The sequence below is a fragment of the Dryobates pubescens genome, chromosome 19 (assembly GCF_014839835.1).
Source record: "Dryobates pubescens isolate bDryPub1 chromosome 19, bDryPub1.pri, whole genome shotgun sequence".
NCBI classification, from domain to species: Eukaryota; Metazoa; Chordata; class Aves; order Piciformes; family Picidae; genus Dryobates; species Dryobates pubescens.
In genome coordinates this window covers 10,521,727-10,549,521 of record NC_071630.1, presented here as the reverse complement: position 1 = coordinate 10,549,521, position 27,795 = coordinate 10,521,727, and the positions used below count along the sequence as shown (strand labels likewise).

Here is a 27,795-nt window from a genome sequence, read left to right as displayed (position 1 = left end):
AGCTTACAGTGCCCAAAGGTTTATTTGGCAGCAAAACACGGGCAAGTACATGTAACCGATTCCGATTGTGATCTTCTTGCACTATTGACAAGATAGTTATTGCAAAGGAAGATGGGAAAACAATACCCTCAGACTGGAAATTGTCTACTGCAAAGTTGAAATATACATCTTAAATACCTACATAGGCAGAACCAGAGAACACAAACTAAAATATGCACTTGGTCTATTTGGTGCAAAAATAAAGTAGGAAATACATGGAAATAGTTTAAAATTTATAAAGGGTATCTCTTTCTAACACCAGGAAACAACTTGGACAACACCTCCAAGGACTGCCAGCAAACATGGATGGTGCTGGTAGCTGGAAGCTTGAGTAGCACAGAAGAGTGGTGATAACATTGAGATAGCAATCTAATCAGAGTCACAGCCTTGTAGTAGCCACACACTAAAAAACAAATTAATTCACAGCCTACAGTGCAATAGCCCAGGGTGTCACAGGAGAGCAGCCAGGCACCTAGGCATAGTCAGATAGCACTCTTGGCAAGGACTTTCAAAGGTTGGTAGCTGCCAGACTTTTCCCATGTGGAGCCAAGGGGCCCTGGCTCTTATGCTTTAAGAGAAGGCAGGCAAAAGGAAGCAGTGCCAAGCCTGTGCTGCATGACGCATCTGCAGCAGTTTGATGTGCAGCGTTGACAGGAGTTAAGGTGAGCACTTTAGGTAGGCTTGTCAGGGTGGCAGTTTTCAGCCTTGTGCACCTGGAGACTGTTTCAATCTGACTGACATGAGTCAGTATCAGAAATCTTCCAAAGCTTATTCATACATTTGATTTCCACATACTTACTGCTTTTAGACATCCTAGTCCCATGGACTTAAATGAAAAAAAAAGTGTCAGTTGAATGGGCCAAATATTTCACCTAAAGTAGTATTTGTATTTTGAATGAAGCACATTAACATTATCCACATTTCTGAATCCATATCAGCTCACCTATAATACTTCAACATATTGGAGTTACCATAGCTGTCTTCCTCCTTCTGAGGCTCTAACATAGAACTGCAGTCCCCCAAATATTTCTAAGCTCTTAATGGTCTCTTCAAGTAAAATGATCAGGAAGGTAACTTTGTATTGTTTGTGCTTAGGAGTTCAGCATGAGCATGCCTCTGTGTGAAAACTCACTAAATGCAGACTTTATGTAGACTTTAAACCAAGCCAATACAAATGTCTTCTCATTATATCAAGTCCACCTGAAAAATCAAGAGCCGCCACTTCTGCAAAATGAGTCATGGGTATCTGGGAAAGCTATGAAGCAATTACAGCATAAATATACATGCCTGTGTAAACAATGGTGGTTCAAAAGCAAAAACACCTCCCAAAATGTTAAGTGTAACATCAAAAATCTGGATTAAAACTGCATTGTGCTTCAAATGCTTTATGTATGTATAACATAGAGCTTTAGAGACTAACCTGCTTCCCATCACACTCCATCTTTTCCACTGCGCTATCATTACCTTTTGCCTGCACTAATTATAGCAGCATATGGCACCAGAAAGAGTAGGAAGGAAACCTCATTGCCACACAGCAATATTCCAGCTGAAATCTATTCCAGACTCATTAATGACAACACACTACCATTTTTCTGCTCTGTGACTCTATGACAACAAAAGTATTCCTGCTCCTGTACTGGTTTAGGTTGTAAGCTTTGGGAGAGCAACTTATATTTCCTGTATGTAAATTCAAAGCCTCGCGCAGCAGCGTCTCTAATTGCTAGCCCATGCTGGATGAAGACAGTGATAGCAATTCTCTAATGTGCGTTACATCTAACATTCTCAAACTACACTGACTCTAATTTTGGAAAGGTACTTTTAATGCAACTTCCAGCCTTGTGTTTGGTTGCTTTTCTTTTTTTTTAATTTTAAAATGTTTGTGTCATTGAAGCCACTGAAAGAATGTCTTTGGGGCACTTGTGGCTTTTCAGTTCTTTCTGCATGTTGATGAATGAAATGGATTAATCTCAAGGTACAAGTGAGTAGACAAGTTTGCTTCCCATTTAATACCCAAAACCTTCTGCTGCAGCCCCTAAACACTGTACCGTACAGGTCACAAACACATGACCAATGGTCCTTGTGCTCAGTGTGACAAAGCATGTCCTAACATCAGTAAGGGATTAGGCATTATCAAGGATAATGGCATTCACCATATTAACCAAAAATTCTGGCAATCAAATACTGCTAGTGAGACTCTTTACATCAGCTTCAGCAGTATGCAGCTGTGTGGAAGATCTTAGGCAGTTTTGGAGAATGGGGAGCATTAAATATTCAGAAGAGAACTAATGAAGATCCCTGATGAATAATGATAATAGGTTTGTAATCCAGTGTTTAGGACATCCATGAGATACAACAACACACGTAGGCCTACCAAGCCAACCAGCTGAACAAGTTCTTTAGCTGTAGCATTTTTCTTTTCACCTCTGTGTTACAAAGCAAAAGGAAAATAGTCCTGCATTAAGCTCAGTGTTGTCAATAACACCCTGTGACCAGTACCAGCTCATTTAAAGCTAGCTTAGATATCTATCCATCATGCTGTGGTCACAACCTAAAACAACATTTTCATTGCAGGGAAGGACTAAAAAGCAATCAGAGGATTTCATGTCACAGGGAAAACAGAATGCTACTAAAACAAAATGTAAGCATTTATGCATCACAAAAGCTGCAGGTTGTAAGAGAAATTATACAGAAAAGCTTTTCTAGATCTTGTTGGTTGCTGACTCTCAGGACTTCAGAAACTGTACATCCAACTTTATGCTCACTGAATGTTTAAAAACCTGTTTCAAATCTTAAACATTATGGTGTTTGGCCAAAACCTTGATGTACACTTGTTCCTTGTAAACATGTTCTGGTAACATAGAGTTAAGAAGCCCCCAGCAAATCTTCAAAAGATGCTACTCAAAAGTCAGAAAGAAAAAGCAAGCTGAAGTGTCAGTTCTTTGTTCTTCCCACTTCCCGTGTTTGACTCATATACCGCAGCTGGCAAACTGAGCATAGTTAAGCAACTTCTTCCATTAAATATACAGTCATACAAAATGCATGGCTTGAAGTTGGATTGAAATGCTGCTACTAAAACTGTAGCTATAAGCTAAATACGTGGTAGGGTATAAAATAACTCTTTCAGTGCCCTCCTGCAGACATTTGGACATGCTAAAGTCACTTTGGTCAGTTTATCTGAAATAACAATGAAAAAGAAATAACACAAAGGAAATTTAACGGAAATATGCTACTACTAACCAGAATAAACATATCATTAACAAAATCTGAACCCTGAAATAAATCACATTTTCTAGCGATATCACTGGAAAAGGTTTCAGGTGAGATGTACTTTTAAACTTACTGAAGATAGAGGATTTATTCAGCCACCACTTTTCAGCTTCACGGAACAGATTTATGGGCTTGCAGACTCTGTGTTTGCACAGGCTGGAAATGTCAGCTTAGAGTGCAATTTAAAAAAACAAATTAAAATCCCCATCACTGTTCTGCCACAAGCCACTCTCTGCATTTTTGGTCACTGAAAATTCATGTTTCTCTTTGATAAACTGGACATATTCCAGGGTGAATTCATTAGCTACGCACCATCATGTAGCTTAGCTCTGCAGGTCGGGCATGGCAATCTGGGTAGTAACTCCTGCAGCAGTTTCTTCCTCAAGTGTCTCTCCAGTTTCTAGAGTTTTTGTACAAACACGCACATAATTTATCTTAACCCTATCTGAATTAGCATTGAAACCAGAGAAGTAGGATGCCTATCTGGTGCATGAAATAACATAACCCTCTCCCAGGTGCATGCACATCTGTTAGTGTGCACAGCAGGCAGGACGTATACACTACTAAAGTCGGTGGAGCTGCAAAAACACTGGCATAGGATGCTTTTTAAGGTTTAAGCTTCATATACATTTAAGTTTTGGTAAAATGTGTGGTTAATATCACTTTTCCACTGATCCAGTCTCAATAAAAGCTCATTTTAGCTTGGTATAAAGAAATGTGTAGCTTGCAGAGAACCACGGCTGGGATGCTGTGGTACACCAGGGCTAAGTGTACCTGTCTACATTCAGCCCATATCTGGTCTAACTCTACCACCTGGTGACCCCTCTCCAGCAGAGAAGAGGGATCAGAGAAAGGAGAGGAGACCCATGGCTTTAAATGAAAACAAGTTTTATGATACAGCCAAAATTATATAAAAGCCAATATAAATTATGCAAAGTTATACTCACAAATGTACAGTGGCCACAACTCCCTAGGAAAATGGTCCTCAAGATGGAAGAGGGGCAGAGTCAGGAGCAGCCCAAGCAGGAAGCCTACTATCCCCAGTAACCTGCCTCTTTCCTTCTGGGTGTGATATTCATGGTCTGAGACACACCTATAGTTAACTCAGGTCAGCTGTCCTGGATGACTCTAAACTGCTAACAACCTGTGTCTGCCCTGGGATTCTGTCCCAGCAAAACCAGGACAGTACTACTGAAGCAGCTCAGCATTTTTCACTAAAACGCTTCATATTCTGTAGAACAAGCTTCTATTTGAGCCTTCTTTGTTTTCAGTCACCCTTGCAGTTTATGAATAACATATAGGCATTTGTGGGAAAAGAAGTCTGCCCACTGCTTTGGAGTCTGTTACAGCCTTTCCTCTAGTATCTGTCTTATGTCGGTGAGTCCCAGGAAAGTCTGCTGAAAGTGTAATCGAGATTCCTCAGAAATACTTCAGCTCCTTTTTGGGGGTGCATATTCAGAAAGGTAGAAAAGATAATAACATGGAAACTCTAGCTACTACTTGGTCTGTACAAATATGGCATGAGACTGTAACATTCCATTTCCAGTTTAGAAAAGTAAATTTCCAATATAAAATTATACTAATATATATATATTAAAAAAAAATCCAGAGATAATAACAATGAAACCCTCCTCCCCATAAGTGTATTTTCTACAGGCAACAAATCTTGGCAGGAATTATTTTGATTAAAAACCAAGCCAAACAAAAATAAGAAAAGCTTACTTCAATGTCCTTTGCAGTTAACTGAATTGCAAGATAAATATTGTTTTGTATGGGTGGGAGGAGATTCTAGGCTGCAGTATCTATCTCTATTTGTGGAATTTTCTCTTGGCTTCACTCAGTCAAATGCAGACCCAGCAGAGAAAATTAAGTAGTGTACCTTTCATAGAATTTATTTTTTTTTGTCTCATGGAAGTAAAAATGAAGTATTGACAATGCAGGCAAATTGGAGCATACGGGACAGCACAAAAAAGGTCAAATGAGAGCTTCAGGCATTCATCTTTGATGCTAATGACCAATCAATATATACCCAATGTTACCCCTGGCTGCTCCCTGCATCAGAGGGAGGACAGCACAAATCAGAGTGGATGCTACAAACTCAAATGTTGGTGCTATTCTGCATCAGACTCAGAAGACACTGAACTCTTTCTCAGACACTAGTGACCAAGCATTTTACAGGCCGAGTGCCTAATGGTGTAGATTTTATCACTGGAAGTGGCCCCTGTGCCCTGAGGAAACAGTTTGCAGGGCTGCAGCCACATTACAGGCACTATTTGCTTCTGCTTCCATCTGCAAGCCATTTCTAAAATTATGCACCCCATCACCTGAACAAAAAGATTCAGCATTTCAGCTTTATTCTGCCTGCTGTATCAGTGATTTAGGAGGTTAGCTTTCATGGCAATTGTCTATCTACAAAGATTAAATGGCCTTCTGTTTCTAGTCCCCCACCACTGAGAAATATCAGATGAGAAGATGGTTGACTAATTGCTTGTGTGGACAAAAATAGGAGTAAATATCCATGGTAAACAGAAAGTAACAGGAAAGTCATTGCAACTAGAATAAGACAAAAACACCCAGCAACAACAAACCCACAGCAAAACTGACCCAAACCCCACAGCAAGTAATCAAATGAAAAGAGTAAAATGATGCTAATGAGGCTGTTAAATAATGAATTCTGAAAAGGAAAATACTTTCTGTTAGTATTGTACAGTCTTTCAAACTTTTCTCTGCACAAAGTGCTATTTTCATTTTCTTTTCCTTTGGGGCAAAGAAAATCCTAGAAGCTGAGGTATAACAAAATAACATCCACAAACTCATTTATGTATTTTTTAATCAGAAGTGATTAGGCCTATGGTTAAATGAACCCAGAGGCTATAACTGTCTGAATTATTCCTGAAGCCAGGGAATAATACACCATATCTGGGACTAACACACTAGTATAATCAGGTTGTTACTGTTAGAATAATTGTCGACACATGCAAATCAGTAAAAGTTTGTTCATTGTAGCAATTGTGCCTCAAAAGCTAATCAACCTGAGATGAGCTGGAGGTTCTTTTATAAACCACCAAAGAGAAGGTTCTGGCAGTAAAACTCCATCAAGTTTCTGTACATGCCAGTTCTTTGCAACTGTGCTTCCAGCAAAAGCAGCTTCTCCCGCTGCAAATCCATTTGCTGCTTTCTCTTTCAAGCAGGGGTCCTGATGGCTCTCAAAAAAAATAGGAAATTTTTAATAAAAGCCCAGCAGATTCACTACTAAAATGTCACTATCGAACAAAGCCAGGAAATAGCACATTTCTACAGACTCAGTGGAAGTTATTTTTTTCAGGGATGGGCAGAAAAGAAGTGAGAAGTGGCTCACTACTGTGAAGCATTAGTCTATCTGGATCAATACAACTCCCCTTGGACTGTGGATCCTACTGCCAGGAACTGGCTGGTACCAGCAAGGGTTTACTTCTGCCAGCTGCCATAAAACCTCAGTTGTTCCCTGGCTAATACTAAAGTCAGAAAGAAAACACCCTTGCTTGGAAGAACTCCCAAAAAAGGCAGGGCAGAGGAGCTGGGAGGCTTGGCTCCAGTGCATGTTCGCAACCTGAGTATGGGTGATACAAACACATTTACAAGATCCATTCCCAGCCCCTATTAACATCTATGAACCTGGGGACTCATACCATAAGGAAGGGAATTATTGTTTCTGCAAATTAATTTTTAAAAGGAAAGTGTAACAAATTGGTGAATATGCTGAATAATCATTTTAGCACAGTTTATGTCCTGTGCCAGTCTAAGGCCTTCACAATACTGATGCTTTCCAAAGCAGCTGTGAGTGCAGCAGCTGTCCCCTGTGTACTACTTCATCATCATCTTTCACACTCACTTGCCTCTTTTATTGCTTTTCTCTTATCAAAACTTTCCAAAGACTTGCATTCAGTATAAATCGAGAAGACAATGGGCTCAGGTTATCCCAGAGATGGGGAACAGCTCCTTATCACTCTAGAAACATTTTTGAAATTAAATATAGAACTACCACAGGCCTTTCTCCCTATTGCCAAATGAGCAAGAAATACCAAGAGGCATTTGATGAATTGGTCCTCACAGCTGCGGTAGAATGCCTTCCTTTGATGCTAAACATGCACACCTTTTCCCATTAATTACAGGTATTCTCTGGGAAGTGAAATGACAGAAATGGAAAGAGTGTCTAAACTTGAACATGTGTGGTATCTCTGGGACTACATCTTCTGCCTATCCCCAAGGTGTTCAGAATTATTAATAGCATGACTTTCCTCTATATTTTCCCTTAATACATGTAATAATTTTTACCTCTTCAGTGCTGGAGAAAATGCTAAGAAAGACTGCTGAAATTATGAATTTCATTTGAATTAAAGCTGGAATACTATCTTGATTTATGTGGGGAATCTGCACAGGAATTTGAAAGAGGGAAAAAATATGAGGTATTTTTGTCATGCTCACCAGTAAAGAAAAAAATTATAGCCAGCAGAAGATTAAATTATCATCCTCAAGGTGAAAATGATGCTTTTGTCAGTGTTTTTCTTTTTTTAAAGACTGCAACTTTTTCTAGGGAAAGGTGTGGCCAGGTGAGGTAGATGAACTGCAACAGAAGTGAGGAAGTATGTACTGGCCAAAACCAGTGCAATTCCAATCAAAGGAATCTTCTGAGTTGTTAAAGTAATTGAAAAAGACTGTAAACATTGCTGAATGGACAGATACTTAATGAGACCCTGAAAACTTAGTGGCCCAGTGAAATGTGTTTTATCACAGAAATCTGAATCATAGCCACAAAAAGGAAAAAATATTAACAAGGGAGGCATTCTTTTAGGAACTAAATTCCAGACTCACAAAGCTCAACCTTGAAATGACCCAATAACAGTAGTTAAAGCTATAAAAGAGATCCCACAAAGAAAATGTCTGCTCAGTCTGTCAAGTCAAAGCCAAAAAAGGTACAGTGAAAGGTTCCAAGCAATGCGTAGCAAGAGGATGAGTCTCTGTCTGCACAAAGTGGGAAACGTTCATCCCTTTAAGAGGGATGTCAAGTATTAGCCATGAATAACATGTAATTACAGTAAAGGACAGACCCAGTGACTCAGAAAAGATATCACATTGATTATGTGGCAGTTTTCTTATTCATAAGTAACCCTGTGAAACAAAAGTGTCATTATAAAGGCCAAATATTTCAATGTTACTTGAGACTTTTTACTAATTCCATGAGACTTTTCTTCAAGAAAATAAATGCTTTAAGACTTCTCTGGTTGTATCAGGTATTTCAGCCAAAAAATTTCCATAGAAGAATGATTAGTGTGATGAACCAGCATAAATATCTTCACTACCTTTTTCTTAGCTTAGCAACAAAAGACAAAGAAAAAAAGGGAGTAGCATAAGGACAAAATTTAACACAGAATAAATTGACTGTGCAATAAGTAGCAATTCGGAAAGAAAATCTGTGAAGAAGCTGATGCTGCCAGAAAAGTAATCGAAGTAGTTTCCTGTGCTGACAGAGCTGGGGCATTCCTGAGTTGGCTGATGTTGCACAGAACTTATTTGTAAGATTCAGCTATTTCCAAGGCGAGTGCCATAACACAGGAGATGATAGGAGAGCAATAATGTTCTGCTGACTTACAAAACCCCCTGATTTCTTGGCAGGCTGCAGTAAGGGTCTTGGCAGGAAAACCAGACCCATTCCTGCTCATTTCTCCTGCTTTCCTCATCACAACACTGTCCCCCCAGCTCTGTTTAAACTGCATGTATATGTGATTGTGTAAAATACACAGCTGGTGTAGGGTTCCTTCTTCACAAACTTAATTTGGTGAGATATTGGTTGCTAATGTTATAAGAGTGTGTTTTCCTGTATTTGACAGACAATCCTGAGTGGCAAAGATCCTTGTTGGAATCCAGACTTCACTGAAGTTAAACACTGATCCTGGGACTTGAGCTGAACCCAATCTTGGCAAAAAAAAAAAAAATGGTTTGGATCTTGGTTTTGTGTGTTTTTTTTTTTTTTTTTCTCCCCCTCTCCTTAGAGCAATGAGCCATTATTTGTGGTCTTTGCTGAATGTGGAGCTGATCCCCAGAAGTATATTTCCCATTACCAGTTCACAATAACAACTGAATTAAGAACTGACATCTCTTAGGATTTGATGAGCAGCAAGAGCTGTGCACACTCACAGCAATCTGCAGCATCATCCCTCAGCCCCTCATGCCATCACTCAGCTGTCAGGCTCCCACCAGCCCTGCCTTGTTACACAGACCTGGGCATACAAGTCATACATTTCCCATTACCTTAGTGTTTCTGTACCTCTGGAATGGGTGCTTGTGAGTAGAGCTTTATCAGCAAGGCTGGATGGTTTCACTAACCCATCTCTTCTACACACCATGACATTGATGAAAGCTTTAAACCAACAAACTGCCTCGGCCCACCTCCAGGTCTCTGAACCAGGGAGCTTGGCAGTAACAGCAGCGGTGTGCTGGAAATTGAAGTTTCTGCTGGTACATGGCACTGGGAGGAGGAGATGGAGGATGAAAGGCTCTCAAGCCCTCCATGTGAACTTCTAAATGCTACTTCTAGGGTGGAGATATGTGGAGTTAACAAACCCATTCAAAATATTTTACAATGAAACAGACTCAGATCAGAATGATTTTGGTCACAGTTGGGTGCCAGTTGATGAACTGGTTAATTCTTTGCTTCCTGTCTAATCTACTAAGCTGCTCTTATGAAGGCTGAAGAGTAGGGAATAAGTATGTGACTTTTAAAAGTAGCCCACATTTTCCTTTACTTCCTCTAAATTCCTAGTGTTTCTTCATGAAAAATACTGTACCCACACAGCAGCACATGCAAATAAATTTGCCCAAAGAGGATTACTGATGCAGATATGGGTGAACCCCTCTGTGCAGACATTAGAGACACATCTGTAACGACTTGTACCAAATTGCTGTCTGAGTAAAAAGCATATCTTTACAACTGCTCAGAATCAGTAACTGTTTTCAGTTGCATATTACAATGAACATGATAATGTTAATTTCATGTTAATGACTATGTGAAAAATACGTGCAAGGCTGTCTAATTTTGATTAATGGTCTGACTTTATCTGGAGGAACTGGAAATTCTTATAGCATTTTATACATCAGTGAAAAGCCAACAAATTAATAACTTTGTCTCCTTAGAAATAGAACTCAACTAATTCCATGAAATATGTCACTTTGGTATTATTATCACAGCAATTAAGATGTTTTTCTTTCAGTTCTTTAGTTCAGCTTTGTTTAAAAATAACTGCATTCATAGTAGGAAAATAGACCCTCTTAATGCTTTTGTATAGTTATGGAGACCAGAGGAATTAATACCTACTATGTAAAAGTACTTTTCAACCTTGTAGGATTCAATAACAAAGAAGGAAAGGGTAGGTGAGAAATTCAGTATAGTGTGTGAGTATAATGTAAGTATGTAATATTGAAGAAAAATTCACCCTACAATCCAGTCTGGAAAAAAAAAAAAAAAAAGAAGAAGAAAAAGGCACATTCATTTCAGGAGAGTAATAACACAAATTAAGTTTTTTGTTTTCTTTTCCAGGTGATTTTGAATACACCGGTGCACTTCATGTGTTCGGCTCTTACTGAAGAAACTTAATTAATTCTCTTTCTTTTTGTAACAACAGGCAATCTCCTATCTGAGGTTTACCTGACTGAGTACACTGAGCTATATGAAAAACATGCAGCTGCTTTCTGTCCTAAATGTTGAAGCAATGTGTGGTATCATGTCACATCTTTTCCTTTATTTTAGGCCAGTTTCTTTTGTTTGCCTAACTCAGTACCTTTAATGACTGCTGGCTTCTGCCTGACCTCGGCTGCATTGTTTTGGCTAAGTATAACGTCTCTCTGCTCCTTTCTCTTCTCCCTTTTGTACAGGAGGGTAAGGGGGAGCAGGGAGGGAGAAGTTATTAGCTTCCCCTGGTTTTTGGCCAGGGGGATCCTTGTGCAGTTTATCAGTTGCAAATACTTGTAAATATTGTGAATATTGTATATTTTGCATATATTCATTGCATTTCATTGCAGATTGTAGTTTTGCTTGTAAATACAGCTCCCATTTGCTTCCAGCTGAGCTGGTCCGGCAAAGTTAATGTTGGGGAGAAATTTTCCAGCCACCACAGGCCCTTCTGTATCTATTTTGATATATAATGTATGGCATATGAACAAAGTAGAAATTTGGAAAATGAAAGGATATTCTTTACAGGGAAAATGATCCTTTCTTTGCTAAAAGGTGAGTTTATGCTGGAAACTTCTCAGTAATATTCCTTTGGTGGTTGAAAGCATCTTTTTTTTTTGTAAGGGTAAGTAACCTGTGTGCATCTGAGTGCTTGCTCTGATATACTACCTACAACAAATCTATTCTATACAGCACAATTTTTATTTCACATTCATCATCATAATAACCAGGCCCCTTTCAGATGTACATTAAGCAACATGACAAATGTGTGTCATTTAAGAAATCTGCTAGCCAGTGATGGAAAATGGGAAGAACTCAGAGGAAAAAAGCTCCTCATAAGTACTAATTTAATCCACAAAAAGATCTTTCATTACATATTATGGGATCAAGTACTGAAAAACTGGAAAAGGAAGGATTACAGTTGTTTGTTTAACCCTAATTTGCCATACTGACAGCTGCTGGACCGACCGCAGTGTGATACCAATGCAGCAAGTACTTTTCCCACAGTCTTCCACTATTTGGTTAGATATAGCTTTATTTTCTATTTGATATCTATTGAATTCACTGCACTCAATATATAGTGCTCTGTAAATTGAGGATACTTACTCCTCTCCCAATTTTCTTATAAACTATTATGTCTACTGTTACGCTATGCTATTAAATTCCACATTGACTGCTCAGGAGTTACTCTCACAGACTTTTCTCTTAGCGTTAGAGATCCAAATATTTTGCCAGCCTCCTTCAATGCACATCCATAGCATCATTGTGGGATGAAATTTAATATTTCAGTTTGACAGGGGAAAAAAAAAATAAATTGTGAAAGCCTCGAGACCTTTACAATGAAAAGTATCTGCTTTTTTTTCCTTTTTTTTTTTTCTTTTTCTGAAATGACAGAAGCTGAAATGAAAAAAAACTCACTTGACTGCATAAATGAGGACTCATTCAACAGGATACAGTTAGGCAGTGATTATAGCTATTATGGGCTTTTTCTTCTTTTTTACCTTGTGCTGAAAAACCTAAGTTCTCTCAGAGTTTCCATGAGTCAAATTAACAACACAATTGATATGGAGATACACAAAGCTAAGACACTTGTTTTCCTTCTCTTCTAAAATGTGTTTTAAACACTAGCTGATAACTTAGAAGCTTCTAGGGCCAGAAGCAAATTTTGAGCGCTCCATTTTGAAGCTGCAAACCCTGTGTCCTACTAGGATAAAAGTTGCTTAGCTTAGCCATGAAGCATTATTAGATAAACTCTGTGGCTGCATTTAGTTTATCTGTATAAAATACTACCAATGGCCCAGGGCTGAATCTCCAGAGAAGCTGGGCCTTAGGCAGGTAGAAATCTATTGGAAATTTCTCATTTGAAGGGAAAAAGAAAAAACATTACTCTGACAGGCCCATTAAAATAGGTAAATGTGTAAAAGTTCTCCAGGGTTTGGACTATTCAATGAAATCTGGGTGAGATGGGTTAGTATCTCCCAGGCAATGCACTACCCAGTGGAGCTGCCCCAAGGGATCACATGGATAATAATTATCTAGCTATACATGGAGCAGGCATGCATGTCTGTGTAAGCATATTTACCTAGAGCATAATGGTTGTAAAATTAGGAAGAAGTCAGTCCCTAGCAATTCACATTTGAACCAAAAATGAATCTGCAGGCTTTCAGCTGTTTAACAAAGTGCATAATTTCACTCTTACTCAGAAACTATTTTACAGAAATTGGCATCCTTATTACTAAGTTAATAGAAAAATTCCAATTGAACTCTACAAGACTTTTTTCCTGTTACAGTAACATTGCAGAGCTCCATTTAGTAAAAATGAGTGCTTAAACCTTCTGACAATTTCTTCACTGAACTTAAATTCTGCTCTGAGAATAACCTTCTGTGAATCTGAAAGAAGATGGGGTTCTTTATGACTTCAAATCTACAAACTAGGAATGTCTTGCAGTAGAGCAGCGGCTGTAAACATGCAACAGTTCTGATTCTTTGGGAACTCTTCTGCTCTGAGACATATTGTGCCACTGAACTGTCTGTGCCCATGGTTATTCTGTCCTTATTCCAAAGGCAGCAAATTGGTGAAACAAAACCATAGCACCTCTTATACTGAAAGCAGGGTAAAAAGCTATGTCAGAATTACAGTTTCCCTGTTCAAAACAGGATGCGAATGCCAGACAACACCTGCTTTAAAGACAGAAATGCTAAACTCCACAAGAAGAACCAGGATGGCTTAATTATATTCCACTTGATGACAGGATTCTGGCCTACCAGCCTTCCTGGAATTTTCTTTTTAGTGCTTGATTTTGCAGCTTTTGCCTTCATGTAAAATAACACTGGTCACTGAAGTATTACGTATTTGTATGTATTTTTAGTCCAATGAATTTCTGTCAAAGCACCACTGAAAGATGAAACTACACACAGACATGCACACACAATCAAACTTGGCTGAGTGGGACTCGATAATCAAGTCTTTAAAATATTAACTGAAATTCATCCCACCCCCTTCCGTCAGTTTGCATCCTCACCGAGCATCCCCAAACTTGATAGCTAACTTATTATAATCAAGATCTTCTTTACTTCTTCCAGAGGCAAAATCCTGCCTTTTCTGAAACTAGAAGAGAACAGTGATGACAAAGTGTGTTATTGTCAAGATCTGACTTCCAGTGAAAGCATAACTTGTGACTGATATGTCCTATTGTTATATTTCTCAAGAAGATCTGCAATATTGTTTAGTCAGTGACATGAAAAATGTGCCCTATAATTTCACAGCTCACAGGCATTCATTTTGGGTGCTGACATGGTTGAAATCGTAATGTGGCATAATATTGTTATGCAGGATAAAGACAGAAGGTATAATTAAACTCCCCTTAAACGTTATATTCATCCTTATTAATTAAGAATTTGGGATTCTTAAGGTAATATGAAGGAAAGTTAAAATTGGTTTCTGTGGTTTATTTGATTACATGGAGACACAGATTCTCCATTCTATCTTCTATAGTTTTAATATCAACATATTAAGTATGATTTATGCCAACAGACTTGGAGGAGATGGAAAATTTTAGGAATATGATCTTCTGACAAGTATTGTCAGGAGTGATAAAGTGTGTCTGCAGGTTGCTGGGCTCCCTGCAAAATTATGAATCACTAAATTGAGAATTCCTGGGACTTCTGCTTTAGGTAGTCTTTAATAATTTAATTCAGACAGTTTTGCTATTTCAGGGACTAATCAGAGAGAGAAAGGCATTAATCTCTCTCTTTATTTTTTTTCTTAGGAAAGGAACGCTTCATTCAGTCTGGCTGAAAATTTGCTCTCTGCTCTGAGAAGAGGGTAAAGGAAAAATAGGTACTATAGCAACCTGTTTATGTACATTAATCTTTCTCCCAACTACTGGGAAGAACCAAGCAGTAAGATAAGATATTACCACAGATAAGATAAAGAAAGAATGGGAGTTGTCCCACCTCCCTGCAAGGCAAAAGTTTAGCACCAACTGGTGGGACGGGATTGTCCTTGTGCACTAAACATCAAGATATACAAAAGCAGTCAAGGAGACAAGAAGTTCAACATCTGCCTCAACACAGAGACAGAGAGTATCAGTAAGAAGAGGACAAAAAGAAACAAGGAGGGAGACTTAGAGGTGTTCACCCCAAGGAGAAACATGAGAAGGAAGTGAGAAATCAAGGACTCCCAGGGACTCTCCAAGGTACTAAAAGGGTGGTGGTGACAGGTTGGTTGTAAATCCAGCAAGTCAGGGAATGCCTCTGTGTAATGAAAGGATTGAATAACAGACTTGGGGAAGAGAACTGTCAACATCTGTTCACTACTCTTAGGAGTAATAGCGTAGCTCTGATATTGAAGCCGACAGCGTTGAAAGTGGCTTTCCTGAATGGTCAAAGTTAGATGCTGTCCACAGCTTTTATAGGACCTGGCTTCCAGATTTGGCAGATGGTTTAATTCTCTCAGCACTGGTATGTTACTCTAGTCATTTATTTTCTTCAGTCTCATCTCAGTAGTTGCCACCAGAGACCATTTTTTTTTTAGCAGCTGTTTCCTCCACATTAATTCAGACTCAGTGATACATCCATGCAGTGCTGGCCAGCTACAAATCATCTTCTGAACAGGAAAAATGGGGCCAGATTTTACACTTAGCCATTACCATCCTTACATCAGTGTGGTCATAGGCATAAGAGGAGAATAAAGGAGGAACAGTACCACTCATCTTGCTGTAAGCCTAGAAAGTTTGCTGTCTGGGGAAAGAGGAGTGTGTTTACTTTGTTCAGTAAATAAAAAGTGGAAATCACTTTGGTCAATGACCAGAACGAATTCCCAACAGACAATGTACTTTTTCATTAGTTTTTTCCCTTCAGATATTAGTACTTTGGTAGTAACATGTGTATCTCTCAGTAATTACCTACACAGATAATATTACCACATTCAAGAATTTGTTCCAGTAAGTAGACTGTTGTATAGAATACTGTAGAGCTAACAGGTGACTGTCTGCAATTACCAGTGACATGAGGGAACTGGCCAAGTTCTTCCTTTCAGAAGTGATTAAACCTTTCCAGCACTCCTTGATGGTTACCTCAGTACATGCAGCTCTCTAGAGTTAGTATTTCCATGGTTTGAAATTTTATGGGAAAGACAGAAGAGGAAAAACATTTTGCTTTGAGCAGATTGCCTCTCTACCTGTCTTTCATTCTAACTTAAAAGAGAGAAAGGAAAAGAAAAACAAAGTGCACTGTCCAGTATACAGGAACTTCAGATCTAGAGTTGCACTACAAATTCCCAGTGGCTGGATTCAGGCAGGCCATAAATAAAATTGCAGAGCCGACTTGGGATGCTCTTGGGTGTAACTTTGAGTGAAATACTCTAGTGCTGCATGCTGAGAGCATGGCTCAGCCATTCATTTATAACAATAGCACTATTCTTCTGTCTGCACAGGGAAAACAAATCTCCTGTTGTTAGGAATCAAAGACAAGTCCTTCAGTCTCTAGGAGACACATTTAACAAGGACTAAATGTGTTACTTCATAAGCATTCACTCTTTATGGCTTTCTATCCTTCTCTCATTATATAGTACTTCAGTGAGTGACTGTAGCATATTCCAGAAAGACAGATGATTGACCTCCACCTGCAACAAAAGTGCTTTAAAAAGGCTTAGTGTTCAACAGCAACAACAACAACAAAGTATGCACAATTGATCCCCTAAGTGTTTATTAAGAATGTGATTTGAAGCCACATCCTTGTTCAGAGGGGGTTCAGGACCTCCAAAATATTCCTGGCAAAAGAAAAGAAAAAGGCTTTTTGAATTGTTGTAATGCATGGGTTCCATACTGACTAGATGTAAGGGTGGTGATTGGCAGAAAAGTTACAGAAGTGAACTTGCATTTCAATTTTTAAAATGTTTTTTTCCCAGTGAGTTCTCTTTTGTTTTCTTAAGTATTTAAGATTTGGAGGAAAAAAACTGACCTGTAAATCTCACCTCAGTATTGTTTCACCAAGTTCTTTACCATGAGGGTAGTGGAACACTAGAACAGGTTGCCCAGGGAGGTGATTGGGGTGCCATCCCTGGAGATATTCAAGGTGAGGCTTGACAGGGCTCAGGGCAACCTGATCTGGTTAAGGATGCCCCTGCTTACTGTGGAGGAGGTTGGACTAGATGACCTTTGGAGGTCCCTTCCAACCCAGACCATTCTATGGTTCTATGATCACTATTTTACAGAATTTTTGGCAGTCATGTTTTTAACAGAGTATGCAGATCATGGTTGCCAGTAATAAGGGTTTGGAACATTTCCACTGAATTCCAGCAACTCCTGGCTGGAATCACAGGCTATTCTAGTCTGAAATGTCTAATCTCAAACCAATTTACTGGTTTCATATTTGTGTAATTCCCCTAAATTAATGATATGGTGATATAAGGACACCAGACTAAAATAAAAGGATGTCAACTTCCAAGCAAAACTTCTTGGCTTTTAGATTTTGACAGCTGAGACTCCCCCACTAAAAAATTTACTTATACTTCCAGAAGCCACTTATACTGCGTGGGGTCAGCTGGATTCAGGTGCAGACAAACCAAAACACAACACAGACACACGCATCTCTCTGATTTACATATAACACTTACTGCAGTTTGGGTTCCATTTCTAAGTCCTACAGATTCAAATACTTCATTTTAATTCTACTTAACAAATTAGATATGCTTTAGAGCTATAAAAACTTTTCTTGTGAGGATCTCTCTAAAACACTGAGTCACACTGCTTACAGAAAATAAATACTGCAGTAGTATATTTACATAAATAATTTAAAATCCAAGAGCACAGTAGGTAATAAAAATATATTGCCATGATAAACCATGAAACAATGCTGCTTTAATTAAAAATCACAAACACACTGCAGCAAACAACTTATTTACACGTAGTTAAAAGTCTAACTACTGAATATCCTGGACGTGTTGAATCCAAAAAAGGGAAAAATACTGAACCAATCCCTTCATGCAGACAAATATTGAGGACTGTAACTATGTTTAATTAAGATCTACTCTTAATAATGGATTTCAGAGAGTGAGATTCTTCCTTTAATTTCCCAAGGTAGAAAAAGTTATTAAATTTGGCCTTTAACTTCTCATTGACATGTACACTTGAAACTTCTGATTAAAATTTCAGAGGTTGGAAGGAAGCACCCAAAATTAAACTCTTAAATCTGGCACAAAAATAACAATGATCCCTGATTAAGAAATCAAATTTCAGAAACTTCATTACTGTTCTATTAATAAATTGTTGAGATATAATTACAATGGGGCCTGCTGGATTTCCTTCAATTTTTATAATTCTAAGAAAGCTGGTAACTGTGGAGGCAATTAAACACTTAAAATAGGTTAATGACTCTAAGAAATGTCATCCAACTGGAACAGGTTCCTTTTCTTTATGAGTGACCACAGTGGAACAAATATTGTTTTCTACCCAAAGGTTAAAGTGTTCAGGCAAAACTGTTTCCATACTCCTTTCTACGACAAAGCTCACTATACTCATTGCAGACTTGTCAAATGAAATCGTAGATCTGGGTGTAGTTAAGAAAGTCAGTGGTAACCTAGTTTTAAGCAGGTATAATTTAGAATAAGGTTAAACTTAATGCCTACATTACTTAGCTGGTCAATATGAGCATGCAGTTCTTGTTTCCAGGATGATTTCTACCTTCCCCTTGAGTCTTTTTGAAACGTTAATGTCAGTGGATCAGAGAAGAGCTGACACCATGAAAGTTCACTGCTAATCGTGCACAGACAAATAGCTAGAGCTCAAGGTACATGTTTCTGAGTGGCACAAATAGTTGGAGTGATATTTTTTTTCAGTGTAATACATTTTTACCAGCTTGTTTGAGCTTTTAAATGAAATTCTTTTCTCTGTCTGCAAAAACACTCCAAGCTGAAGAACAAGAAAGGAAATTGCTTCAAAATACACAGCTGTCTTTAGGAATTTCTACAAAGTAAGCCACATTTTTCAAAGACATAAGTGATTTGAATCTAACTCAGATACGCAATGCTCAAAGAATAAATTCAGTGTAGATGTGGACAATGGCACAAATGGTTTCTATACACTATTCATAGTACTTGAAATGCATTTATGATGTTATATCTACTAGAATGACTAAATGTCCTGATTATGAATTTCATATAATTTCAACCCCCTCTACAAGTTTTGTACAGAAAACTCCCTAAACTCCCTAAAGATATCCCTTCAGTTAGGCATGTTTCAGTTGCTATATGCTGGGGCAGGGGCGCGGGGGGGGGGGGGGGGGAAGTAACAATACCAATTCCTTGATCCTTTGTATCCTTTTGCTCATTGTAACCTGATATATATACTTTGTTGGGGGCGACTTAGTGTTGTTCACACAGCACACACAATACGAATCTGCTATTCTTTGCTTCTTCAGACAGAAACTGCTGCTTGGTCTTGGTCATCGATATTTAGTGTAATATCACATTTAATAGCCCTGTATTGTGCCTGCTTGGCTTTTCTTTTACCAGTATATTCATAGTAAGCATTCTGATAATATAATTTATGTCAGCCTAGCCTGAGAAACACATAGTTTGGTCTAGATTCTCTGTAAAGTTCCTGGACCTAAACACACACCTGCCTGAAGGATCTTATGAGAAAATATTTTGGGCAGACCCAAAGTAGTGAGGAACTCTGGCCTTATACATGCAGTTTTACCCTGTCCTTAATTGCAAATGCACTTCTCAGTTCTATTTCACTTGTATTTCTTCTTCACTTTCAATTAGAGCTCCATCCATACACTGCAGTCTTCCTTTCACACTGCTAGAAACTGCGCGTTTCAGTAACAACTGTTAGTGTTAAAAGGGTCTTTCAAAAACACTTTTATGCTTTCCTGTTATTTTAGCAAAAGGATGGAGAAGTAGTCAAAGCAGCCTTTCCTGAATCATTCCACCATTTCCCAGATTTACATTATATTTGCATTATTTTCTTCTCATTTATGCAGTCACCTTGTCATCATTTGAATCCAAGGTTGTCAGGGCTGTCCTTTGCAATGGCATGCTAACCAACACTTGTTACTGACAGAGAACATCTTCATGATCAGTAGCTTTCTTTTTTTGATGTAACATAAATCAAACCTTGTTTAAGAAGTTCCCAATCACTGCTAAACAACCATGTGATAGAGAAATCTACATCTGTTGACAGTGCACATTGTTCAGGCAAAGCTTTGAAGCCATTCTCAGAGAGATGTTAATGCCCTTTTATATACAGGAGAAATATCTAGGGGAAATTAGACTCCTAAGTAAGAAAAAAATACACAGATGTAGATTTTAGTTGTAGTGCCTAACCTGCAATTCTCAAATGCTGAGAAATACTACCTGGAAAGCCAATTTAATAGTAGAGAGAAAGTGGCTGATCTTTAATTTGTCAATGCATCTTAAAACAGGAGGAGACAAGGTATATCCAAATATGAGATAATGGCCCCATTTAATGCCTAGTTTTGCTCATTGTGACATGGCACGTGTGTGATTATATTATCATAGCACAGAAATAACAAGTTACTTTCATTCTCAGGACAAGGCCAAGCCTTAGCTTACTGCAGTTAGAGTGTTTCACTGGGAAACATTTCTTCAGCTCTTGCACATAGATAAATGGTTATTATTTCACTGAGAGACATTATAAATGACCTTAAACTGACTTAAACTTTGTGTAAACCAGATAAATTATTTATATACACATTGCCAATTTTTACATGCTTTCTCTGGCTCTTGTGAAGGAAAATGAATAAACAGGCAGGTTAAAAATCATTTTGAAACACTATGCAAAACTGTCTTATTGCTCATGGCACTCAATTGTTTTACTACAGTAATCTCATAGTCTGGAAAACTACCACCCCCTGTCTGATGCAGTTCTTTATTTTTGTCATACTGAATCTCTTCATTGCAGGAAAAAAAAAACCAAAACTGTCCCTTATTATGTAGAGCCCAGACAACTTGAGTTTAATCCTATACTAGCAAGCAAATTCTCAGGCACAAAAGACATGCTCACTTCCTGATGAGCAAAAGTGAGAAGGTACTGCACTCACCTGATCGTCTGGTGTTGCAAAGTATCTGGATCAGTGGCGTTTACTGTTAACACAACACTGCCAATAGGGATGTTTTCTTGTTTTGTCACCGTCATTGGGTTTGGATGGAAAACTGGGCCTTCATTCACATCCTCAACAGTGATCTGAACAGTTGCTGTGGAACTGGGGCCATAGGCTATGTCTGGAATCAGTGGGTCTTCATTTTCCACTTTGATCAGCAGCGTGTGAAATGCTGAAATCTCATAATCTAAAGGCTGTAAAACATATCACACAATCAAAGGGCAAGGTGCAAAGACAGTATTTCACATTTTTCCCTTGTACCCCGTGGCAGACTTGCAGAAGATGGAATTGGCCAGAAAGGGACACCAGAATCCACTGCATCAAATACTTGGTCAGAGTTTAACATCAGACACAGTGGTCATTACAAAGTGCATTGAAAAGAATGATGTAATGGACATAATGAGAGATGGAGATCTCCCTCTGTGCCAAAGTATATATTTCCTTGCCATAGCTCATGCCTATAATTTAATTCTTATATATACATGCTCTTTTGTGATGTAATATGCATTTAGCAAACAAAGCAGTCATACTTAGTAGATATGATAAGTAACATACAGCACTTTTCTCAACTCCTACCTTGAAATCAAAATCACCAAAATGGAAATAAATGCCATTTGTCTTTAAAATTGAAAATGTCTTTTCTGAAGTCAAGCAGAGAAAATTATGGTGCAGACTGCAACCAGGGCTAATGTTTTGTGTTGTTTCTTGTGGTGTTTTGTTTTGTTGTTTTGTTGGGTTTTTTAAAGATGTGAGATACAGGATCATTAAGAAATGTAGGACCAAAGACAGCCCTCCAGTTCAGCCCCTTACTTCCTGGGTATCTGCAGCTGTGTTCTCTGAGAACAAGATGTGGCCCTTGAATTCTAATCCTACCCTCAGTCATGGAAAAAAAAAAGTTGTTGTAAAGTATCACTATTAATTAGGGGACTAGAACACCTCTCTTATGAAGAAAAGCTGAGGGACTTGGGGCTTTTTAGCCTAAAGAAGTCTGAGAGGGAACTTATCAGTGATTATAAATATTTAAAGGGTGGGTGTCAGGAGGATGGGGCCAGTCTTTTTTCACTGGTGCACCATGACAGGACAAGAGGTAATGGGCACAGTCCTGAAAATAGGAAGTTCCATCTAAAATTCAGGGGGAATTTCTTTACTTTGAGGGTGGTGGAGCACTGGAACAGGGTGTTCAGCAAAGTTGTGGAGTGCCCATATCTGGAGCAATTCTAAACTCACCTGGGCACTGTCCTGTGCAACCTCCTCTAGGTGAACCTGCTCTGGCAGGGAGACTGGACTAGATGATGCCCAGAGGTCCCTTCCAGCTCCTATCATTCTATGGCTCTGTAATTGTGATGCTTACTGCAAAACTAGCTGTTAATTAAGTACAATGGCAACATAGTTAGCAACAGACAGGTCCTTATGAAGGAAGAAAGGTTACCATGAAGAGGAAAATGTTATACATAGCATTTGGACAGGGGTTGGATGCAAACTATGTATTTTAGAATAATTTATGTTTGCTATGCCTTCTCTTATGCAGTAAATCCAGTGGGTGGGCCTTACAGTGATAGTACAGTACAACAGCAACTTGTTCTTACTTTGACAACAGACAGCATTCCCTCGTTAGTCTGGGGATTGGTATGGATTTCAAAACTCTGCCCTGGATTTCCATTAATAATGGTGTAGACAGCTCTCCATGCTCCAGTTGCTGGGTCATCTCGGTCACCAACAGTTAAGTTTACTATTACACCTGTGACTCCCTCCTTTACTGTGGCTTGAAACTAGGAGAAAAACACAAGGGAAATGGTTACTATTTTCAATTAATGACCACACACACATGAAACTTCCAATCCAGCATTAATTATTTACCACAACAGGAGAAAGATGTAATCCCTGACTGAAACGATGTTATAGACTCTAAATAATACATTCTGACTCATGAAATATAAGGTAGCACATTACAGCTGCTCTCCACTTAATAGATGGCAGATAAGTAGCAATGTGATAGAAATCAAGCTTTGGAAGATTTTGATCACAAGAAGGCAGTTCATCTCATATTGCTGGAAAGTGAATCCTGGTAATACATACAGTGATACATAAGTGCATATATTATCAGAGAAGGAACTATGCCCCCAGCTGTGCAGAAAAGGAAGCTAACTAACGCAGCCCATTCTTGCCCTTGAATGTTAATATTATTTACAAACAATCCAGTCTTGTATTTCAGACTAGTGTTTTCAGAATCCATATTAAGTTTTCACTACACTTTTATCAACGCATAAAACATTTGTCACAAAGTGTTCCCATATCTGTTTTTTAGAGAGTTTACTCTAAAAGACTCAAAAAATAATTGGCCCTGTGCTATCACTTTGTCTACATGACTACAAGTCAATGTTACTTTATTCTTTCAGTAGAAGAATTTTTATGCCCTTGTGAAATTGTTGCACCACTGTGCTATTAAGGTAGCCAAGCCCTATGAGAACATTCTAATTTACTATCCAGACAAATAGCATAAAACATCATTCTTATTTATGTAGGAAAAACATTAGGCAAGCCATTTGAAAAGCTTGTAAGGGTCAGACTTAATAATACTCTTCACCTTTCAAATACTTGAGGCTGACATACTAAAAGCACTGTATATAAGAGTGGTAAGATAATACCTGCTTTATAGGTGGATAAACCAGAATGATAACATGCCTAATCCTGAGAAGTGCTGAACATCAGCAGTACTATTATAGATCATTAGGAAATCTTATCATTTCTATGGATTAAGCCTTCAAAAGTCCAAAATTACAAACTTTAATGACACAAATGGGCTTTGCTGTATGTGCACTGCTTAAAAGCGACATCATCAGTGACAATATATCACTCAAGCGGCTTCACGGCCAGAGCAGAGTAAATGGCTTTTAGACCATATGAAGTTATAACACTACAGAATATTTTGTAAGAATATTGAACTCAGAAAAAGGCATTTTATTAATATATAAATTTCACAATCTGGACAAATAGTAGGTAAAATGAATTTCCTCATAGTAAAATACAGAGGAGACCACTGGGTCCCTGTCCTCTGTTATCTTTTATTTCTTCAAATAGATTTTAGTTTCCAACCCCTTTTTCCATTTAGCTTTACGATATGTGTGTATGCATTCAGTTCAAGCTTTCCAGCCTCAAACTTGATTTTATAGGATGACATTAATGATTGGCTATTTCTAGCTTACCCAGTATAATTAGAGGTTCTTTTGATTTTGATGGTTAATATGTAACAGGTTGTGATTGAGCTTTGTTTCAGACAGATCATTAAGCTCATTTGCAGTTTAATTAACTCGAAATTAATGATATAAGATTATTTTCACTTACTTTTAAACAAATCAAAAGAAAAGCTCTATTAAGAATCTTGAAAATAATAGAGGAACGATTACCAAGATTGTAGTGCTTTCTACTCAGCAAAGTGCTGTCACTGGAAAGCACACTTGGACACCTCTTACTCTAACTGAAAATAAGTTATTAGATGGGTTGATATTTTCCTATTATTTCTTATTGTCTCAGTTCCACCATGTATAAAATGAGACATCAGAACCATAAGGGCCAGAAATTTTCCACATGTATTCAGAACCAAACAATTTCTATTTAGCTGTATGAGGGTGACTAGAGTTCCAAGGATCCTAAGCTTAAAGAAACTAACCCTTAAATATGACTGGGCATCTGCTCCTAATTCGTATTGATCCTTCTGAAAAAATCTTTTCCTTAATCCACTAGTGTGATTCAATTAAGTGTTCAATACGCCTTAGATCACCCTGAGAACAGTAAGACCTGTTAGGGCAAAATATAGAAAGATCTGGCAGCTATTTTATTCAGACCCATAGTCATGAAGCCAGTGAGATAAATGTCTTGTGCTGTTTCTCCCTTCACTCCCTAACCTGACCTTTATTTCCTGTAACCCTGCTCAAGTGACAGTTGTAATGGATGTCCATCATCATGTAGGTTCAGAGGAGACAGATTAAGACACAATGGCCAAGGGCTAATTTGAGCAATACACCCACCAAACCACAGTGCTGATCCAACCATCCTGGACCCCTTGGTTCTTAAGGGCTGCTACCCAGGGAACTTTCCGAATAAGTTGCTGGAACAACTTGAAGTTTGCCCTCCAGAAGTCCAAAGTGAGGGTTCTGTTAGTGCTCCTCCCTATCTCCCTGCATAGAAAGGCCATACAGACTTGCTGGGGCCATAAATCTGCAGATCAAGGAAATGACATCTACCTGTGAAGGCTGTGCCAAGACAAATACTTTGAAATGCAGGGGTATGCTCAGCCCCAGCTTTTTTTACATTCCAAAAATGACCATATGAATACAATGGGTATTTTGAAGCTGTCTGGAACATTAGACTAAAATCTGTTCAAGATGAATGAAAAAGCAGAATGATCAAATCACAGAAGTTGTCACACGTATCTACTCTGAATTTATAACACGAAAAGTGTAATATATCACAGATTTGTGACTGCAAAGGATAAATACAGTCTATAATATCTATAAAGTGAACTCTCTAGCCTGCCCAGACAGCTTTTCATAAAGAATAGGCTTCCCAATACTTAGAAAACTCTGTTACATTTACACTGGATCACTTTCAGACACAAATGTAAACAAGGGAATTTAAAAACTATGAAAAGACAAAAACAGGAATTAGATTTTGAAATAGAGGAAAAATAACTACAGGTTCATTGTCTTTCAAAATGAAAAGTTTACATTCTCAAAGCATGGTGCTTAACTGGGAGAATCTGATCCAGTGCACTAAAGTAAAACCCCATAGTGGCTAACACATATAATTGGATCACAAGTTAATTGATTTTACTCTTTTTAAATAGCTGCACATCCCCTAAGCACCACTATAAATTAAGAATAAAATAGATGAGTTCAGTACTTTATTTAAACAGCTATCATCTGGACTCATATTAAAAATAGTAACTTAGAAGGCAAATACCCTGGGCCAGAGCTGCGTTTGGCTGTGTTCAGCTACCCCTACTGAGCATTTGAATATGCAAGGTTAACTTACTCTGTGGAGTGATAAACAATATTGTCATCTACTGTATGCTTATCATGCATACAGCCTAGATATTTTAGTAATTCTGTCATATTTAGAGTTTTATAAACACAGGGGGGAAAAGTCTGATTCCCCTATTTCTGCATCCAGAAGTTTAGGAAAAAATACACAGACAAGAGACTGATAGCATCTTACTTTAGTAAGTAGTCTATGCTCAGTCATCAGGTTTTTGTAGACAAATTAGACTTTTAACAGGGAACTGAAAGACATCAGGGAAATACAGCGATGGAGGTAGAGCAAGAGTTCCAGGGTAGCTTGTGAGGAAGTACAGTCTTGAAAGTGTAATGAGTGAGCAACACTTGCTGTCATAATAGACTGAAAGGAAGTAGATTTTAACCACTGGATATTCTTGTGGGAGATCAAAAATAGAGCTTCACTATGCACAGAGGTTTCTGAGAGTGCAAGCAAGCAGCTTTTGTGTCTTGCAACAAAGGAGTCAGTAAAAGGATGGCTTGGAGACGAGCACCGTTCAAAACAACTGTGTGAAAACACAGTCTAGGTAATGGCACCCAGAATAGCTCTGAGCAGAAGAATGTCAGTTCAGCAGTCAACTCTCCCCCTCCCCTCCCTGAATCTTGCAAGCCTGCTCCAAACTATATGCAAAGCTTGAGAAGATAAAATGAAAAATTAAGGTTCCAAACTGGCAGGAATTATCTCTTACTGAGCTCAGGAAAGTCAAGATGGCAGGTACCTACTAAGAATAATTAGGCCTGCATCAAAGGCTAGCTAAAGGGAGAAGTAGGGGAACAAATGGAATCACAGCTTAATTTTAGTAGCTGTTTCCTAGAGGAGCCAGAGTGTAATAGAACTTCAGGTCCTTCTCCACACTGGGCTTTATGGTGAACTGGTGGGACAGTGCAATGACAACACTCACAACAGCAAAATGGCTCTGTCTTGTCTCAAGAAAAAACAGTCTTGTCAGATTTCTGCCACAGGGCAGATACATGGAAAGATCACCTTGTAAAGTATTAGCATCCAAGAATACAGACACTAACCCCATCTTATCCTCAAGAAAAATGGAAATGGTATCTGACCATGCAGTAGTTTTCACAGAATCACCAAGGTTGGAAGAGACCTCAAAGATCACAGCATCACAGTATAACCAAGGTTGGAAGAGACCCCAAGAATCATCAAGTCCAACCTGTCTCGACAGACCCCACGACTAGACCAAGGCACCAAGTGCCACGTCCAATCTCCTCTTGAACACCTCCAGGGACGGTGACTCCACCACCTCCCTGGGCAGCACATTCCAATGACTAATGACTCACTCAGTGAAGAACTTTCTCCTCACTTCGAGTCTAAACCTCCCCTGGCGCAGCTTAAGACTGTGATCATCAAGTCCAACCCGTCACCACAGACCTCGTGACTAAACCATGGCACCAAGTGCCACGTCCAATCCCCTCTTGAACACCTAAGGCTATGTCTTTAAAATTTAGCTGTGGATTTCAAGGAGAAAAGTAGAAAACTATAAATAAATCACCGTTGGGTGTAAAAAGGAAAACAAAAGATTATTCTAAACAAATTCATTGTATAAATATCTGGGATAAGAGAAGCTGTATCATAACAATTCTTCACAT

At 38.5% G+C, this 27,795-nt stretch overlaps 1 protein-coding gene across 2 annotated transcripts in view; it reads right to left on the bottom strand.

Moving 5' to 3' along the window:
* Nucleotides 1–27,795, bottom strand: part of CDH13 (cadherin 13) — a 489,323-nt gene that overhangs the window by 34,949 nt on the left and 426,579 nt on the right. For both annotated transcript variants that reach the window (XM_054169942.1, XM_054169941.1), the window contains exons 9-10: nt 22,726–22,908; nt 21,080–21,333 (exon numbers count right to left, since the gene is read on the bottom strand). In XM_054169942.1, the coding sequence (XP_054025917.1) occupies nt 21,080–21,333; nt 22,726–22,908 (437 nt within the window). The remainder of the gene's footprint in view (nt 1–21,079; nt 21,334–22,725; nt 22,909–27,795) is intronic.